The 19,379-nt window shown below is 47.6% G+C and overlaps 1 protein-coding gene and 1 long non-coding RNA gene across 5 annotated transcripts in view; both read right to left on the bottom strand.

The window, feature by feature from the left end:
- TMC3 (transmembrane channel like 3) overlaps positions 1-13,022 on the bottom strand; it is a 46,944-nt gene extending 33,922 nt beyond the window's left edge. The window contains exons 1-3 of one of the 4 annotated variants that reach the window (XM_081838771.1): positions 12,874-13,022; positions 2,743-3,189; positions 43-585 (exon numbers count right to left, since the gene is read on the bottom strand). In XM_081838771.1, coding sequence (XP_081694897.1) covers positions 43-140 — 98 coding nt within the window. In that variant the 5' untranslated portion in view covers positions 141-585; positions 2,743-3,189; positions 12,874-13,022. Of the gene's footprint in view, positions 1-42; positions 586-2,742; positions 4,258-7,720; positions 7,948-12,873 lie in introns of those variants that run through there. The other 3 variants (XM_081838772.1, XM_081838774.1, XM_081838773.1) reach the window with 3 other exon arrangements.
- LOC309329010 overlaps positions 1-19,379 on the bottom strand; it is a 75,951-nt gene that overhangs the window by 34,737 nt on the left and 21,835 nt on the right. The gene's annotated exons all lie outside the window — the stretch shown is intronic.

The raw sequence follows: 19,379 nt of genomic DNA, 5'->3' as shown, positions 1-19,379 counted from the left end.
CCTTTCTAGTCTAGCCTATCCTATCCAAAGGCAATCTCTCACCTGTGGGGTGGCTCCTGGTAGGTGTAGATGCTGGCATGGCGCTTCACCGTTTTCGACCTCTTGCAGGACTTTGCTGAAGAAGCACCTCCAGACGACATCTCAGGAGTTTCTGGATGTTTCAAAACTCAGGGTGTTGAAAGGCAGCAGCAACAATCAGATCTTGAGAACATGGGGGGGAAAGTGTTGGGTACCACCAGGTATCTCAAAGCAGAACCAGAAGCTGATGGGTCTTGAAGCGGACTCCCTTATTTCCCCTCCTGGTGGCATCTGGCACTCCTGAGTCTGGGAAAGACCAGAAAGCTGGAAACACAGACATAATCTTAAAGGTACAGTGCACCAGAGCCTGTAGCACAGTAGCAGCGATGCTTGATCTCCTCCTTCACGTCCAAGAGAGCAGCTGTGGTGCTCTTGGTCTGTTGCAGCAAAGGAAAAAGACGACATGTCTCGTAGCACACATTCATCAAGGCATAGCTTTCCCACGGAAAAGCCTACTGCATTAGGCGCACAAAAATCATCATCAAACGATGCAGCCTGCTCCGGACGCTAGAAATAAATAAAACCCTGAGTCAAGAATGATTGTGGCCGCCATTTTAAAAGGGTAATTTTGCAGAGTTTGCATTTCAAGTGTGTAACACCGGTGCTTCCTAAAGCTGTGCCCTGGGGGAACCTCGTGTGTGGGCAGGTGAGGAGCCTGTCGGAGGTGGGCTCTGTTCACCCTCCATTTGGGCTCTGCATACGCCCCCCTGGCTCACCCACCCATACCCCAGCTGCCCAGTCCACCAGGGGGCAAAACACTTGCCCTGCCCTGGGCACCGGCAACCCACGCTACACCACTGTTCCACAGTATGCCACATTCCACACACACACAAACCTCTTCCCATCCAGCGAAGGCATTATTACAGCTCAGAGACACATTTCAGCCAGGCAAAAGCACCTGAGAGTTCAGGGCAGGGCCAGTAAGGCATCCTGGGGAGAGTCCTGAGGGCCAGATAAACATGCCTGGAGGGCCACATTCATTTCTTATTGAGTCCTCTGGTTGAGATTTTGCAAGGATGTGAGGCTTCAGCTGTCTATATTAGGCACCCATGGCCTCTGCACACTTTATACGTCTCCTCTCTCAAGACAGAACATTAAGTTCTCTCCACTAGATTTGTAGCTGAGGGCAGCTGGCTTTTCTTCACACTCCCAGCTAATCTACTGTGTCATTGTTAGCTGAAAAATGTCCCCTTTAAATGGCCATAGTTAAACCCTGTATGCATTCAGGCAACCAAAATGCAACGGCTGAACTATTCTTCTCTTACCCAACCCGTTTTGTCACTCTTTTGTAGCCATACTAAGTTTTTAAGTGATATTCTCTCTCATGATTAAGAAGCATCAAATGTTTTTAAAAGTGTTGTTTTGAAACCAGTACAGCTTTGGAAAATTCATCCCACCATCTTGATTCAAAATGGTGTTCAAATGCATCCAAACAAATGAGAACTTGCTCCTTGATCCCAGGAAACCATTGTGCAAAAATATATGGTGCCCATACCTATTGCAAACAAGTTTCATGAACACTCTCTCACACAGACATTCCTGTGCTGGACATGTTTTGTCCTTATTGTTAGAAAAAGTGTACTGTAATGACAATAAATTAAGCGAGACCATTTCCTCATTCATTTTTCTTTCTCTCTCTCTCTCTGCCACCTCCCCCGAGTCACAATCCTACAAAATTGCCTGGCTGGCATAATTGCCAATCAGGCCACAGATTAAATTCAAGCACAAATAAGCAGCCAAACGTCACAGATATATCAACTCCAAAATACCCTCCTCCAATCTCTCAGCTGCAAGGCTTATCTCAAGTTCCCAGATGGAATGGGTTAAGATCACAGAACATCACAGGAACATCACAGAAGCCCATGAAATTCTGTTTTGCTCATAAACTGGAGTCAAGCTGCCGGATCGCCCCTTTTCATGCCAGTGCTAGATAAACCTCTCATCTAATGATTTAATGACAGTAAAATGGAGCAATTAGATTGGCTGTTTGACCAGTCTAGTCTCAAGCATCAGTTAATAGTCTTGAGCACCTACGTAGAGATGGGTGAAGCTGGCTATTTTTGACCTGTGCCAATTTAACATGTTTTCACTCATAATTCCATCCCATTCCCTGTCCGCATTAGTCTGCAAATTAAATGCATATTTAAATTTGTAAATTTTTAATGAGTATTTTGACACATAATCGTATTTAAATACAGCTTTCATCTAAAAAATAATCTTTAAATTAATTAATGGGAAACCAATTATTTTGTCATAACCAACAGAAATGTCTAGAACAGGGGTGAGGGACCTGTGGCCCTCCAGATGTTACTGGACTCCATCAGCCCCAGTCAGAATTACCAATGGTCAGGGGTGATGGGAGGTGCAGTCCTGTGTCAGCACTCCATTCTTTAGTCTAGAACAGGGTTTCCCAGGGTCTCCAGCTGTTTTTTGGAATACAGTTCCCATCATCCCTGACCACTGGTCCAACTAGCTAGGGATGATGGGAGTTGTAGTCCAACAACAGCTGGAGACCCACGTTTGAGAAACACTGGTTGAGGACCTCGTCACCAAGCCCAAGTTCCTGTGTGTAGATTTAAGAGTATGTGAACAGCATCAGAAATGGATAAAATTGAACAAGAACAGCAAACGTTGAGTTCAGAAGCTTTTACTTAAAAGGAATACCTTTCTGCAATAAATAATAATTTCCTTAAACTGTTCCTTTGAAGCATCCTGCAATGCTCACAGCCATAACAGCTTAAGTGGAGACCATTTTCCAAGACTACTTAGACATGATATAGTTCCCTGCAGAGACAACATATCCATCAGCTCCATTAGCAGGGCCCCTTGGAGCTGCCCAAGTCTACTGGACCGGATTCCAAGCTCCCTGCCTACTTCAGATTCTGAACTAACTTTGCTGGCTGCCCCTATGAGACTAAAGATCTCAGACGAGCATCAGATAATATACAACCTTCCATGTGCGACTCCAGTCAGACTGTCTTTCTCAGGCCCTTTTGAACGTAGGCTGGATGTCACAAATATATTCAGCCCACCAGGGACTTTTCTGAAAGCGTCTTAATTGGATTATTTGGCACTGAACCTGAATCGCTGGAAACCAGGAACAGGATGCAGCTGAAATGCAGAAGGTAGAAATTCGGAGGCAATTGGCAGATACAGGAAAGGGGGTGGCTGACACAAGTGGTCCAGCAGAGCTCCTGCCAGTATGATGAGTGGGCACTGGAAGAAGCAGGGTTGGAAGAAGGGAGCAGTGATTCTGGAGAACCTGTAACAGCCAGGAGACAAGAGGTGGAGGCAGGAGAAGCTGCTGGATTGGAGAGTGAAGCACAGGTGCAGGAGCAGGGAGAAAGAGGTCAGGCTGGTGGAGAGTTAAGGGCTTCTACACCTTCTCCTCCTTCCCCCACCTCTCCTATTCCACTGTCTTCCAGAACCAGAAGAGGATTGCAGTGAGAGAAACAGGTTACACACAGGCAGGGTTGTCATAAGCATATGTGGCACCGGGGTGCAAAGATCCGCCCAGCGGGGGCTCCCCCCAGGTTGCCCAGTCCCAGGCATGCAGGAGGTTGGAGCTGGCTGGCTGCCTCAGCGTCTTGCTGGCTCAGTCGCTCCTGAACTCATGGCACAGAGCCGCCCACAGCAGAAGAGCCTGTCACGGCGCTCCGACTGATGGGCGGGCTCTTCCCCAGAATCAACTCTCGGGCCCCGGATTCTCAGCCTGGCACCCCTGAGAGCCCAGCGCCCAGGTGCCCCGCACCCCTAGCACCTATGGGTAAGATGGCCCTGCACACAGGCGTAGTCTTTGCCTGCTTGCGCACAGCTCAAATAAAGGAGATACGTAAGCTGCAGTTGGGGCTGGGGCCTCTCTGTTGTGGCAATCGCCTCATTGAGTGCACACCTAGGGGTAGCTGAGAGACACAGGACTGATGGTCATGCTTTCCCCTAATGTGTAAGTCTACTTTTGGCAATAATGATTTAATTCCTCGCTCTGGGCATTCCTATTATTTTTTAAATGAAATTTCTACCCCACCTTTCCTCCCAATCTCATTTTGCTGCATTCACTAGGGGATATCCAACATTGGGCATAATAATTAGTTCATAAACTGCTGAATTCAGTGGGTCTAGGTAAAAAAGGTAAAGGACCCCTGGCCGGTTACGTCCAGTAAAAGGCAAATATGGGGTTGCAGCGCTCATTTTGCTTTTCAGGCCGAGGGAGCCGGCGTTTGCCCAGAGACAGCTTTCCAGGTCGTGGCCAGCATGACCACACCGCTTCTGGCACAACAGGACACCGTGACAGAAACCAGAGTGCATAGAAACACTGTTTACCTTCCCACCACAGTGGTACCTATTTATCTACTTGCACTGGTGTGCTTTCAAACTGCTAGGTTGGCAGGAGCTGGGACAGAGCAACAGGAGCTCACTCTGTCATGGGGATTCGAACTGCCAACTTTCTGATCGGCAAGCCCATAAGGGACAGTGGTTTAGATCACAGAACCATCTCTTCTTATCACATAGAAGCAACCCAGGCATCAAAGAGAAAGCAATGATGTGGGAACAGAGGTGTATTTTGCTGGAACACAGCACCACCTGAGTCCCACACCTAGGAGTAGCTAAGAGATGCAGGACTGATGGGCATCCGTTTCCCTAATATGTAAGTCTACTTTTGACAATAACAAGTTAATTTCTTGCTCTGGACATTCCTTGCCTGACAGCGCTGTGACACTCATTCTTTTATTAATCAAATTTCTATCCCACCTTTCTTCTCAGTCTCATTTTGCTGCATTCACTGGGAAATAGCCAACATTGGCCATAATAATTAGTTCATATACTATTGAATTCAGTGGGTCTTTTCTTGGTAGGACTGATGTTGAATACCATTCGTTCTCTCTTCTCTTTTTTTACTGCTGCCTGTGGCGTTTAGTGAGGCCACGGGTCCAACTTTACAGAGGACAACCCTCTGTTTGAAGGGTGGTTTGGTAAAAGTGTGTGGTTTAGACACCAAGAACCAGAAGAGTGACCGCAGAGGCCTTGAAGTTCCCCATCAGCAGTTAGCAGTACTTGGACCACACAGACAGAACAGGCCCATAGGCTCCCTGGTCACAGTCTTTCCCACTATAGAGAGATGGATTGTGCTTCTGTTGAAAGCAGGTGGAGGGAACTTTTGGCTGTATAGACATGGCTGAACTACAACTCCCACCAGCGCCAACAAGCAAAGCCAATGGCCAGGTGTGAGGGGAGTTATAGTTCAGCCAAATATCTGTGCAATATCGAGCAAGCTAGTAGTGATTAAGCCTCTGGTAATAAACATTACAAAATGAATACTATTGATCCATTTTGCTTCCAAGATAAAACACCGAGATACATAAAAAGCGGCGACAGGCAATCGCTGGGGTTTTCGGAAGCAATGAAATACAGTAATATCTCCAGGACATAAAATTGCTCTGTGACTCGGGCACATTTTGTGTTGGACGACCTTGAAATTTCCTGAGTCATGACCACTTTCCGCCTTCAGTTTCTAATGCCTGCCCTAAATCTCACACACTGTCATGCTGCTCCATGCTTCATGCACTTCGTATTTCCCGGCCGTGGAAGGATCTCCACATAAATTATAAAGGAAATGGAGCAGAGATGTAATCACAGTGCCCAGTGCTGCCATGGCAGAGAGAAAGCACCAGACAAAAGGGAGCAAGCAAAGGGGCAGGGTTTAAATCAATGTCACTCCACTTGGTACAACATATGGGACGCGGGCGGTGCTGTGGGTTAAACCACAGAGCCTAGGACTTGCCGATCAGAGGGTCGGCAGTTCGAATCCCCATGACGGGGTGAGCTCCCGTTGCTCAGTCCCTGCTCCTGCCCACCTAGCAGTTTGAAAGCACGCCAGTGCAAGTAGATAAATAGGTACTGCTCCAGCAGGAAGGTAAATGGCATTTCCGTGCTCTGCTCTGGTTTGCCAGAAGCGGCTTAGTCATGCTGGCCACATGACCTGGAAGCTGTACGCCGGCTCCCTCAGCCAATAAAGCGAGATGAGCCCCACAACCCCAGAGTCAGTCACGACTGGACCTAATGGTCAGGGGTCCCTTTACCTTTACTTTACTTGGTGCAACAGATACAAATGGTGAAACCTGCCCCGCTGCTTCCAAAGCAGTCCTAGATTATATCATCAGACAATCATGTGACCTCAATACTCGGAAGGCAAAGGCTGCTTCTGGCCATCAGGGGAAACGAAATCCTGATGGGAGACCTCAAATTTATGCTGCTTTTGTTTTTTCCTTTGAAAAACAAATTTTGATTGACATAGGGTGGTATTCTACAACCTGCTGGGCTGCCCTTAAAACACTGCAGAGGTGGGTGGGTGGTTGCCGATGTTAGGATATTTCCATTCCACTTTAAAAGGGGGACAGGCTGTTGTGAGTCACAGCCTACATAGTTCCTGTTCACAGGATGTTGCTGTTTTGCATATAGCTTTTGTTCTCTCTCTGTGCCTGAACATTGAAGCAGGCAGTCATGTTTTTTTCTTTGTTCTGACCAATGCTGAATAAAGTTGTAAATAATGCTCCCCTGAGTGCATCTTTCGTTGTGTGAACTCTGCAAAGGGCCTGCACTAGTCTTGGAATGAGGACAGCTATTTCCGAGGCTTGTGCCGCTAATTGACTGATACTGCGTTTCTACAGGAGATCGATGGATCGTCCAGAGACAGCATGGGAGCATGATGGCCTTTGTCTCCCTGGCAGTATCCCAACAGCCCATATCTTCCTCCAGTTCTGCTTCACAAGTGGATCCCAATGCAGGATCACAGGCTCATGGGGTATAACAGATGCTTGAGCATGGCATAGTCAGCAGACACGGGTGGCTAGGGACATAATTAGGGACACGGGTGGCACTGTGGTCTAAACCACTGAGCCTCTTGGGCTTGCTGATTGGAAGGTTGGTGGTTTGAATCCCCACGATGGAATGAGCTCTCATTGTTCGGTCCCTGCTCCTGCCAACCTAGCAGTTCGAAAGCACGCCAGTGCAAGTAGATAAATAGGTACCACTGTGGCAGGAAGGTAAATGGCGTTTCCATGCGCTCTGGTTTCCATCGTGGTGTTCTATTGAGCCATAAGCAGTTTAGTCCTGCTGGCCACTGGACCCAGAAAGCTGTCTGTGGACAAATGCCGATTTCCTCGGCCTGAAAGCGAGATGAGCTTACCATATTCGCCTTTGACTGGACTTAAAGTCCAGAGGTCCTTTACCTTTTACCTTACTTGGCTTTGCACTACTACATGTGCAAAGCATCTCGGGACTGTAGTAGATGACAAGCTGAACATGAATCAGCCCTGCTCAAGGGCAGAGGACAAAGTTAGGAAAAAAAGGTTTTCAGTGCTTATGCTTAACCGTCCAGGGGTCCTTTACCTTTGCCTTAGTCAGCACAGGTCAGCCAGGCCAGGCACTGGTTTCTTTTCACGTTGTGCAAATCTTTTGATTTTGTTCAGATATCAAGCCAAAGTCTGCCAGTATCAAATATTCAGCACCTCTACCACTTTGTCTGGAGAGCAGCTTTGGGGCTGGGAGGCCGAGAGGTTAATCTGATTTCCAGCATAATCATATTTGGTATCTGTAACATGATCTAATGTGAAGCCACCATATCAATAAGACAAACAGCATTCACCTCTCAGAAAAAGCAGCAGGCCCAGCGGAACAGACACAACAGCTGGTATCCAGGAAACCTCGAAGATACGCCGCGGCTGCTACATTTCCAAAGGGGATTGAAATTGACATCATTTTATTACAGAACAGAAGATCTGGAAATCTGCCCTGTCTATGCCATCCCTGGGGAGCTGCGCCACTGGCATGGGAAGATGCCATATCATCTACTTGTGCATTTCACTGCATTTCAAGAATCAGGGGAGGGAAACGGATCAGGTTCAGCTTTAAAGGTGAATAGACCTAATTTGCAGGGACGCAGGTGGTGCTGTGGGTTAAACCACAGAGCCTAGGACTTGCCGATCAGAAGGTCGGCAGTTCGAATCCCTGCCACGGGGTGAGCTCCCGTTGCTCGGTCCCTGCTCCTGCCAACCTAGCAGTTCGAAAGCACATCAAAATGCAAGTAGATAAATAGGTACAGCTCCGGCGGGAAGGTAAATGGCGTTTCCGCGCGCTGCTTTGGTTCGCCAGAAGTGGCTTAGTCATGCTAGCCACATGACCCAGAAGCTGTACGCCAGCTCCCTCGGCCAGTAAAGCGAGATGAGTGCCGCAACCCCAGAGTCAGTTACAACTGGACCTAATGGTCAGGGGTCCCTTTACCTTTAGACCTAATTTGCACTTTCAGAACGTGAACCGAAATGCGGGGCTGTGCACAGCCCCCCACTGATTTCCCCCATTGCCCTGATCCAGGAGCCCCTAATCAGAGTGATGTTGCCTTGAGTCAACCCACAGACAACCTGCCTCACCCCAGATCCATCCCCAACGTGATTTGGGGGTCGGGCTTTAACATATGGTTGGGAAGGGGAGGAGCAGGAGCAGGAGGAGACACTATATCTCCTCCTCTCCACAAAGCTGACCAAGAGTGGCCAGGATTTGATCCTGCAGGGTGCTGCTCCTTTGCTCGTGAAGGAACAGCAACCAGCACCATGAAGCTAGCAAGCTTGAACTACTGCAATGCGCTCTACTTGGGGCTACCTTTGAAGGTGACCTGGAAACTACAACTAATCCAGAATGCGGCAGCTAGACTGGTGACTGGGAGTGGCTGCCAAGACCATATAACACCAGTCCTGAAAGACCTACATTGGCTCCCAGTACGTTTCTGAGCACATTTCAAAGTGTTGGTGCTGACCTTTAAAGCCCTAAACGGCCTCAGCCCAGTATCCCCAAAGGAGCGTCTCCACCCCCATCGTTCAGCCCAGACACTGAGGTCCAACACCAAGGGCCTTCTTGCGGTTCCCTCACTGCGAGAAGTGAAGTTGCAGGGAACCTTCTCAGTAGTGGTGCCTGCCCTTTGGAATGCCGCCTCACCAGATGTCAAAGAAATAAACAACTATCTGACTTTTAGAAGACATCTGAAGGCAGCCCTGTTTAGGGAAGCTTTTAATATTTGAGGAATTGTTGTATTTTAATATTTTGCTGGAAGCTGCCCATAGTGGCTGAGGAAACCCAGCCAGATGGGCAGGGTACAAATAATAAATAATAATAATAATAATAATAATAATAATAATAATAATAATAATTATCATCAACAGGATTCGATCCTGCATAGTGCTGCTTTAGAGCCTGGAAAGAAGGAGAGGTCTGGTAGGAAAGGATGTAGGGGTTGCCCTACAGTCTCTTGTGAAGATGCAGTTGTGGTGCATTTTGTTGTTGTGCCTCCTGACAGCCCCAGGTCAATCTGGGACCACGCAACCTGACCTGAAGTGATCTGGGGCCTGCCCAAGCCAGCCCAACCCAACTGATGTCCTCCCAATATGCCCAATTTGGCTCAGGCCTGAACTGAATCTGGTGCACAGCTCTACCCAAACACACCTATGGTTTGAAATTCTCATTCCTCTGAGTATTGCAACACAGCTATATTCTAGCAAAGTAACATGTACAAAAATGCATTGTACTGCAGGAAATTGGTTTGCAAAAGTGTTCATTGGGCAAAATTGCATACCAAAATATGTATATTGAGAGAAATGTGTATTAAAATGCTGATGAATTTTCAGGAGCAGACTACTTTTTAAAAAAATTGCACACTATTGTGGAAATGTGGAGAAATTGAACTTAAGAGTGGGAAAAATGGGAATGACCGCTCCCCACTTAAAACGGGGGGCGCCTTTTGCGTGGACGCGTGCAGCCCTGGATCTGGAGTGGCCCCATCAGCATAGGCTTTGCCTTCCCTCAGGTGGGATACCTGGAGGTCCCCGCCTACCCCAGCGAGTTGTCCAATCCCACCTGGGGGAAGTGTTGCCAGGGAAACCAGGCCAGGTAAGGGGAGGGATTACCTGCCCACACAATAGAGGGTGGATCTTAATTGTTAATCCTCACTTGGCTCCAGAGCTTCTCCCACCCTACCCACCCTCAGTTAATGTCTTCTTTTGCAGGTTAACTTTTCTTCATAGGTTTTGCAGGTTAACCTGTCTCCACAGGTATGCGGGCGCTGCTACGATAAGGTCGCTGTTAAAGGGCCGGAAAGGAATTTCCCTGCATTGGCAGGTTTCGCCTTTCCCGTAGCAAAACGTCACAACTTTGGCAGTATCAGGCCTTGGGCGGAATCCTTTAGTCCATCTTCCTCTTTGCGGCGGCGATACCAGGGTTCCCCGTTAAAGGGGTTTTTGAAGGGAGGCTTTGGCCGTACGCCGAAAGGTCGTCATTGCTCTCCCCTGCGGCGGCGTAACGGGGGCGGCTATCTCTGCTTGAACATATGTTCTCCAGAGCCGGCCCATCCCCCCCCCCCACACACTGGATAACCCTGATGCTCCCTAGGTCCCCGGCTGGGGACTAGGGAGGGAGAACGCCCAATGCCTGAGCCAAGGTCTACCCACATTTGAAATTTAATAAAGTTGTGGCCAATTTAATCCCATAGCACGTTGTCTAGAGTCGTTATTCCACATGACGGGGGGACCACTCGGGATCTGGGGACTCCGCCTGTCCACGCAAATGGAAACTGACAGATTTTGCCCATCCCTAGGTTTGGGACTCAAAAATGTGGAAGAAGCAACCACATCACAAACGTAGCATCAAATCAAAGTTTGCTGCAGGAAAAGAAGCAAAGAGTCTTATGGCATCTTAAAGATGATCTATTTTAAATACTCTGCTGCAGAAGTTAAAAGAGAAGAAGGGATTCCTGCAAATTGCATGAATTACCTAGGAAGCTGCCTTAGACCAAGATGAGATTGTTGACCAAGGATTCTGGAATGGGGACCAATGTCCCTGCTAGGGTTGACTGAATATGTAATTTTCTCCTATCCTGATGCAGTCCAAAATGCCTGGAGAACGCCAGGCTGCCAAAGGCTGAATGAGGTTACCATTTTTATTTTTCAAGTTAACAGCCAAGACATTTCAGGACATTCCAGCTTTATAGGTACCACTCACCAGATGGCAGCAGAGACTGCAAGATAGCATAATGGGTCAAACTGTTAACTTTATCACTAGACATGAAAAAAAATCATACTTTAAAAAAAATGTTTTAAATTCATGGGGAAACCCCCCAATGCTTCCTCCTTTGTTCATATTGAGGCTAAGCTACACCCTGCACAGCAGATCTGTGACTAGATCCCCCAGTGATTAACAACAACAACAACAACAACAACAACAATAATTTTATTATTTATACCCCGCTCATCTGGCTGGGTCTCCCCAGCCACACTGGGTGGCTCCCAACAGAACATAAAAATCACGATAAAACATCAAATATTATTACTTTTACATTAAAGCAACCGCACATGACAAGCCACCCTTGCTGAAATTCCTTCTCCTGTGCAACTATTAACTACAGAGCAGGAGCCCTGCCCTCCAACCATGCCTGGGGAAGTGGGTTTTTTGTTTGAAGTCAAGAAAACCAGACTAGTCATTTTAATGTTTATTTCTTTAGAGCACTCGTATGCTGCTCTTCAGCCAAAAGTGCTCCTTGGGTGGTTAACAATCAAACAAGACAGTCGCTGTCTGCAGTTCTTACAATCTAAAAGTCGTGGCACAAAAGGAAAAGGGAACAGGGAGGGAGGAGGAAAAAATGAAATAACAATACAGGCACCGGTTCTTAAAGTTAAAGAATAACGGAAGGGAACGACCAGCAGGAATGGCAACACTTCAGTGGCAGAAGGGACAATTCCCATCTCTCTCACTGAAGCAAGCTAGAATGGCAGCTACCAAACAACAAGTGAGGTAGAGGAGGCCTGGCAGCAGTGGCGGAGGAAGCCGCTCGGGTGCCTGGGGCGAGCTGCCCATAGGGGTGGGGCGAGCCACCCATAGGGGCAAGGTGTACTGCAGGGCCTCCAGAGTCTGCCTGCCTCCTCTCACTCAGTTGCCCTACAGCTGGGGGGCAGGCAGCGGGCGGACTGCGTCACTCCCAGGCCCCACGGTGAGTGCCACCCGGCATTTTGTCACCCCCCTCAGTGGTGACACCCGGGGCAGACCGCATCCCCCCCCACCTCCCTTCCTCCGCCCCTGCCTGGCAGAAGAAATCCTTCAGCAGAGCTGATTGAATGAGCCCTGCTTCCTATCTCAAGAGATTTTTGCAGCCAGCCTGGGTGGGATGTTAGTATCCAAAATGCCTATTGAAAGGGTTAATGGCAAGAGCTGTAGAACTCTGTGATGCCATATGCTCTGTGGTCGTTATGGCCATTATTTCCGTTATGGCAGTTAACTGAACAGTCTGAACAGTCAGAGCAACAAGTATGTCACGTTGTGCTGTCTGTCTCAGAGCTAGTTAGTCCGTAACAGTTTAATCTATGGCTGGTAAAAACAATTTACCATGGGCGATGGATTGCTGCTCTGGTGTCACATTTTATAACACATTTTTAACGTTATAATTGACCAGTGTAGCTGAGTCCTTTTTAAGACGTACAGTGGTAACTCTGGATGCGAACAGGATCCATTCTGGAGCCCCATTTGCATCCCGAAGAGACCGCAACCCGCGTCTGCACATCTGCGTATGTGCGGGTTGTGATTCACCACTTCCGTGCATGCGCATGACGTCATTTTGAGCATCTGTGCATGCGCGAGTGGCAAAACCTGGAAGTAACGTATTCCGTTACTTCCGGGTCACCGCGGAGCGTAACCTGAAAACACTCAACCTGAAGCATATTTAACCCGAGGTATGACTGTATTAGCAACTTAAGAATCACTTACCTGCATTGTCTCTTCAATCTGCAAGCGTAAGTACACTAAGTAAAAGTTATGTGTTCTTTAACCTTCAAAAGAGAGTGTCTTATGTAGTTTTTCTAGGAGGGAAAAGAAAACTTATTAAAGGGTTAAATGACCCAGGGCTGTCTTCTGCATACTCTTTTTCACTGCCTAGGACCCTCGTACCTACGGGACCGCCTCTCCCGGTATGCCCCACGGAGAGCCTCAAGGTCCATAAATAGCAACACCCTAGTGGTCCCGGGCCCTAAGGAAGTCAGATTAGCCTCAACTAGAGCCAGGGCCTTTTCAACTCTGGCTCCGGCTTGGTGGAACGCTCTGTCTCATGTGACCAGGGCCCTGCAGGATCTGATTTCTTTCCGCAGGGCCTGTAAGACAGAGTTGTTTCGCCTGGCCTTTGGCTTGGAGCCAATTTGATTCCCTCCCTCCCTCCCTCTCTCTCTTTTTCTTCTTCTTTTTTTTTTTTTTTCTTTTCCTTCTCCTCCTGCGATGAGGCTACATTTTAATATTTTAATGTTCCATTATTTTAATGTTGTATTTTATTGTTGTTTTTAAGTTTGTAATCATTCATCTTGTTTTTATTATTGCTTGTAAACCGCTCTGAGCCCAGCCTTGGCTGGGGAGGGCGGGGTATAAATAAAAAATTATTATTATTATTATTATTATTATTATTATTATTATTATTATTATTAAATGGGCACTAGGGTGTAATTCCCACAGCCTTCAACCACTGTCATCCCGCCCCCATTTGCCTCATAATCCTTATTCATTGGCTCTGCTGTGGCAGGCCCATGGGAACCAACTCCTAGGGGCCAAGGTCTCTTTGCCCCCCCATAAAATACTTGGGGGAGCCTGGGGGCCAAAGTTGATGGGCATTGCCATTCAAATGGTGTGTGCATGCCATTTGATCAATTATGGGCTTACCTGCCCCTCCCATATTTTATTCAAGTTGGCACCCCTTGGCAGACTAACTTCACTAGACCTCCTCTGCCATCTGCTTGCCACCTGGCGCCTGCCATTCCCTCAGACTGCCTCAGTGGGAGAGATAGGAAGCAGGGCTCATTCATTTCTCTGGCTTTGCTGGAGATGATTTTCCTCTTCCCTCCCTGTTCCTTTCCCCTTGTGTATCTTTTTATTTTTATTTTTATGTTTGTTGCGGACTGTCTTGTTTTGCTTGCAAGTAAGCTGCTTTGGGGGACGTGGGTGGTGCTGTGGGTTAAACCACAGAGACTAGGACTTGCCAATCAGAAGGTCGGCGGTTCGAATCCCCGCGACGGGGTGAGCTCCCGTTACTCTGTCCCTGCTCCTGCCAACCTAGCAGTTCAAAAGCATGTCAAAGTGCAAGTAGATAAATAGGTACCGCTCCGGTGGGAAGGTAAACAGCGTTTCCATGCACTGCTCTGGTTTGCCAGAAGCGGCTCAGTCATGCTGGCCACATGACCCGGAAAGCTGTCTGTGGACAAACATTGGCTCCCTCGGCCAATAAAGCTAGATGAGCTAGCAACCCCAGAGTCGGTCACAACTGGACCTAATGGTCAGGGGTCCCTTTACCTTTACCTTAAGCCACTCTGAGAGCCTTTTTGACCGAAGGAGTACAAATGCTCTAGATCAGGCATTCCCAAACTCGGCCCTCCAGATGTTTTGGGACTACAACTCCCATCATCCCTAGCTAACAGGACCAGTGGTCAGGGATGATGGGAATGGTAGTCCCAAAATATCTGGAGGGTCGAGTTTGGGGATGCCTGTTCTAGAGAAATAAATAACACTCCTTCTGCTGCATGGATCGACTTCGTTGGCATAAGTTACTTCTTTAGCAGCTCGCCGCTACCAGCTTTCCAGTTATGCTCAAGGCATGCCTCTGATTTCCCCAGCATTCATTTGCTCAGCGCACGGCACATAATGAATGGCCTCGGGTCTGTCGGAGGCGCCAAGAGTTCGCCCTCTTCATCAAGAGCAAGGCTACTGATTTGGAAAATTGTCCTTTGCAAACAAGCTCGCTACAAAAGTTCCTTTCGGCTTTATCGCTTATGTATATATTCATGCTTCACGGAGAGCCCCAGCGTTTAGGCTTTGCCACATGCTGCAGTTTAGAGCAGGAAATTTGCCCGGGAGGGAAGAGGATTTGGGTTTATTCTGTTTCAGACACTTGGCTCTTGGGGAACTGAGAAGGCAAGTCGCTGATAAGCACAGATTGTTCCTGCCTTCGCAAATGCTGATAATTAGGCTCTGCACATAGGGCTGGCCTCGCCATTAGGCAAACTGAGGTAATTGGCTCAGGCGGTGGGATCCCACTGGGATCCCGAGGTGGCAGATGCCACCACTGTACCTGCCTGAGGCCACGCTTTCCCGCCCACTGCTGCCACTGCAGGGGAAACAAGGAGAAGTAGTGGCAGCAGCAGTGGCAGGTTCCAGTGAGATCTCATAAGCCCTGGCAGAGCACTGCGCAAGCTTTCACGACTGATTCTGCTTCTCCAAGGGCAGGGGGCCCTATTAATTCCTTCCTAAAACATGAAGGTAACTTCATAAATTTAAAAGGAGTTTCTCGTTGTGTTTCTGTTTTATTTTCTCCATAAAATAATGTACAATTGAAAGAAGAAAACTTAAGCCAGCGGTAGCATATGAGGGATTTGGCTCACGCTGATTTTTGCCAGCCAAAGCAAATGCTCCAGACGTGACATTTGCAAAGTGAAGTCAGATGCCAAACTGGGGAAGATGATGTGCCCAGCTAGGATCAGTATGCATACAACTGCCATCACAGACTGGTTTCCAGTGCACAAGCTCAGATTTCTGAATGGTGTCAAGAGAGGGTTCTTGCCCCCTCCCCATGCCACCGGGGGTGGATCTACACACAGGAAGAAAACGCTATAAATAACCAGAAATTAAATCGTTATAACAAATGGGGGGAAAGCACTATGAAAAATTGCATGGAAATTTTTTTGCTCTCCAGCACCATCTGATGTTCCATACTTATAATACATTCAAAATATTGTTTTTTGACTAATGTAGCTGAGTCCTGGGTGCAGCCGGAATCAAAAGCGGACAGCACAATTAATGCAAACATTACCTTTGCACAGTAGGTGAGGTTCCACACACCCTCACACAGATCTTGCTAACCTTCATCCAAGGAAATAAGAAGCATTGCCAGAGTTCAAGGATACATTCCAGCCAAGCAAAAAACATTCAGTATGCAAAGTGGGACCATTGGGTGATGTGGCTTGGAGAGAGGGTCTGTGGCCTGAGGAGTGTTCCAAGGGCCAGAATGAGAGACCTGGAGGGGCCACATGTGTCCCCAAGGCCTGAGGTTTTCCACCCTTCCCTTCAAACAGTTGGGATTAAAGATGAAATTGCCCCATGAACGGTGCACATGTGACTTTCTAAACTAAAATGCCACTTTTAAGATTGAGGGTGGGGGAACGGACAAAAAAACAACAACCAAAGAAGCAAATAGCAATACTAGTGTTGAATATTTGCTCGGAGTTGTTTTGGCTCGTGTCATGAGCTGGTAAACCGCATTTCTTTGGAAATGAACAGCACACATTAAAAGGCCCCACTGACTTCAGTGCGCTTTGATCGCGCAATCTGAAAGCAAAGAGCGCTTGAGCACATTGCCTACTGGAGACCGCTGATGCAGATGGACGCGAGGAACAAAGAAAGCTGTGTGGGCCTTGCAGATTGTATTTAGAATTCAGATGTACAATAAGGGAGGGGGAAATTGGCACAGGACCTCTGTAAGTTAACACAGAGGGTGCCAAGGGTGGCTTGTGAGAGACACACAGCTGACAGGGTTCATTTCAGGATATTGAAGCCTGTCCATCTGTGCTGGATTTAAACTGCCGGGATACTTTTATTTAGTGAAATGCCACATTTGGGTGCAGCGACAACAATAATGATTGAACAGATCCTTTCAGTGTGCAGAATCTGATTGATGTGTCAATACTATATGTCACCTACTTATATCCTGAGCTGTTTCCTCTACAGCTACTTACACAGCGAAAACTCAGCCAAATGTAATTCGGCAGCGACAAGGACAAAGTTCTGGGTTTAGACACACACACAAAATAAATGGGATGGTAGATATTCGGTGCTGTGGTCTAAACTATTGAGCCTCTTGGGCTTGCCGATCAAAAGATTGGTGGTTCAAATGCCCATGATGGGGTGAGCTCTCATTGTTCGGTCCCAGCTCCTGCCATCCTAGCAGTTCGAAAGCACACCAGTGCAAGTAGATAAATAGATACCACTGTTGTGGGAAGGTAAATGGCGTTTCTGTGTGCTTTGGCACTTGTCACAGTGTCCCGTTATGCCAGAAGCAGTTTAGTCCTGCTGGCCACATGACCCACAAAGCTGTCTGTGGACAAACGCCAGCTCCCTCAGCCTGAAAGCGAGATGAGCGGCGCAATAACATATTCGCCTTTGACTGGACTTAAAGTGCAGAGGTCCTTTACCTTTTACCTTACTTGGCTTTGCACTACTACATGTGCAAAGGATCTCAGGACTGTAGCAGATGACAAGCTGAACACGAACCAGCCCTGCTCAAGGGCAGAGGACAAAGTTAGGAAAAAAGGTTTTCAGTGCTTATGCTCACAATGTTAAATAAATAAACCAGAAAATAACACCTGCAACTGTAAGTATCTTATTTTTCCTTCTTTTAATCATTACAATGTGGGGGAGGGGGTGACAATAAATTTTCCGCACCAGGCACCACCTGGCCTTGCTTACACCACTGGTCCAACCCCCAGGAATGCAGGAATAATGCACCCTTCCCATACAGGGATCGAACCTACAACCTTGGCGTTATCAGCATCATTCTCTAACCAACTGCATCATTCTCTAACCAACTGAGCTATCCACTACGTGGCTCTGAAAGAATGATTATTGTTCACTTAGCACAAAACAAAATTATAGGCTTTCAAGAATGTGCTAATAGATACAAATGACAAGTGTTCAATCAACCAAATGATGCAGATGCACATATTGATCAGGCTAACAAATGAGACCATTATAGGATGCAGAAGCTGGCCTTCTGGGCTAGGAAACTGCTTGAAGATTTGACCTTTTCCCAAAGGAATCATCTTTCCTTGGGTAACAGGAGACCCAAAGCAGGACTGGCCTGTCCATGAGGTAGGGTGAGGCAGTCGCCTTGGGCAGTGGAAGCCCAAGAGGCAGTGTCTCCATGGGTGCCCTGCCCTGCCCTGCCCTGCCCTGCCCTGCCCTGCCACCGGCAGTGGTGCTGCCAGCTTCGGGCGAGATTTTGCAATCTTTGTGGGTGCCACAACACAACCCAGCTAAGGGAGGTGGTGGCAATGGGGAGGTGGGGCAGTGGCATGGCATGGTGGCCTGTTTCTGTTTTGTCTTAGGGCAGAGAAATGAGACAAACTGCCCCTAACCTGAAGCCTAACACATATCCTTCAAATTATAGTATACTATAAACTGTTGGGGATCGGTCTGCCCACCTCTGCTCCCTTCTCCCAATTAACCTCCATCTCCAGCATCAGCACCATGATACTAGCAGGAGTCTCCCAGCATGACTTCATCAGGGTGTCACCTCTAGATCTCAGCTTTCAGCCCATACATTTCATGGTCTGAGATGCTTCTGACTTGGCAACCCTCGCTGCATCTGAAATCATAGATTACAGTGGCTCCCAACATTTTTGGCGTGGTGACTCACAATTCCGAATTCACTTGGTATGGTGACCCATTGATATATTATCAACAGGAATGCTAGACCTCGGGTCTTCGGCAGCCATTGTCTTTGTGCATTTTAACTGCAAGTTAACCAATTCTACAACCATTACAGTGGTGCCCCGCAAGACAAACGCCTCGCAAGACGGAAAACCCGCTAGACGAAAGGGTTTTCCGTTTTGGAGGTGCTTCGCTAAACGAATTTCTCTATGGGGTTGCTTCGCAAGATGAAAAAATCTTGCGAGTTCCCGCGGTTTTTTTTTTGTTTTTTTCGCCCTTTTCCTAAGTGCTAAGCCGCTTAACAGCTGATCCGCTGATAAGCCGCTTCTCAGCTGATCGCTAAAAGCCGCTAGACCGCTAATAGCACTAATCCACTAAGCTGTCAATGGGCTTGCTTCGCAAGACGAAAAAACCGCTAGACGAAGAGAATCGCGGAACGGATTCTTTTCATCTTGTGAGGCACCACTGTACTTGGGATATCCAAGCCAAAATTAACTTACCACCTATGAGCACCTTTTTGGGTCCATCATTGAATCTTTTGCCAGCCACCAAAGAGACGTTCTAATGCATCAAAATGCAAGAGCTGATCCTTTCAGTGTTTGCTTACAAGTGTCAACACAGTATTGCAATATGTTTCAGTATTGCAAAAACAAAGTTATAGAGATTTTGATCACATGCCAGCTAAAGATTAATTATCTGGGGTTTACTTATATAGCCCACAACCCACAGGCTTTGTGACCCACTTATGGAGCACAACCCACTGCTTGGGAAATGCTGGTCTATGATGTCAGCTGTAGGCAGTGCTATTTTTCTGT

The sequence above is a fragment of the Podarcis erhardii genome (genome assembly GCF_964252035.2).
Source record: "Podarcis erhardii genome assembly, chromosome: 14".
Lineage (NCBI taxonomy): Eukaryota > Metazoa > Chordata > Lepidosauria > Squamata > Lacertidae > Podarcis > Podarcis erhardii.
The sequence above is the reverse complement of the archived record's forward strand: the minus strand, read 5'-3'. Positions and strand labels throughout refer to the sequence as shown.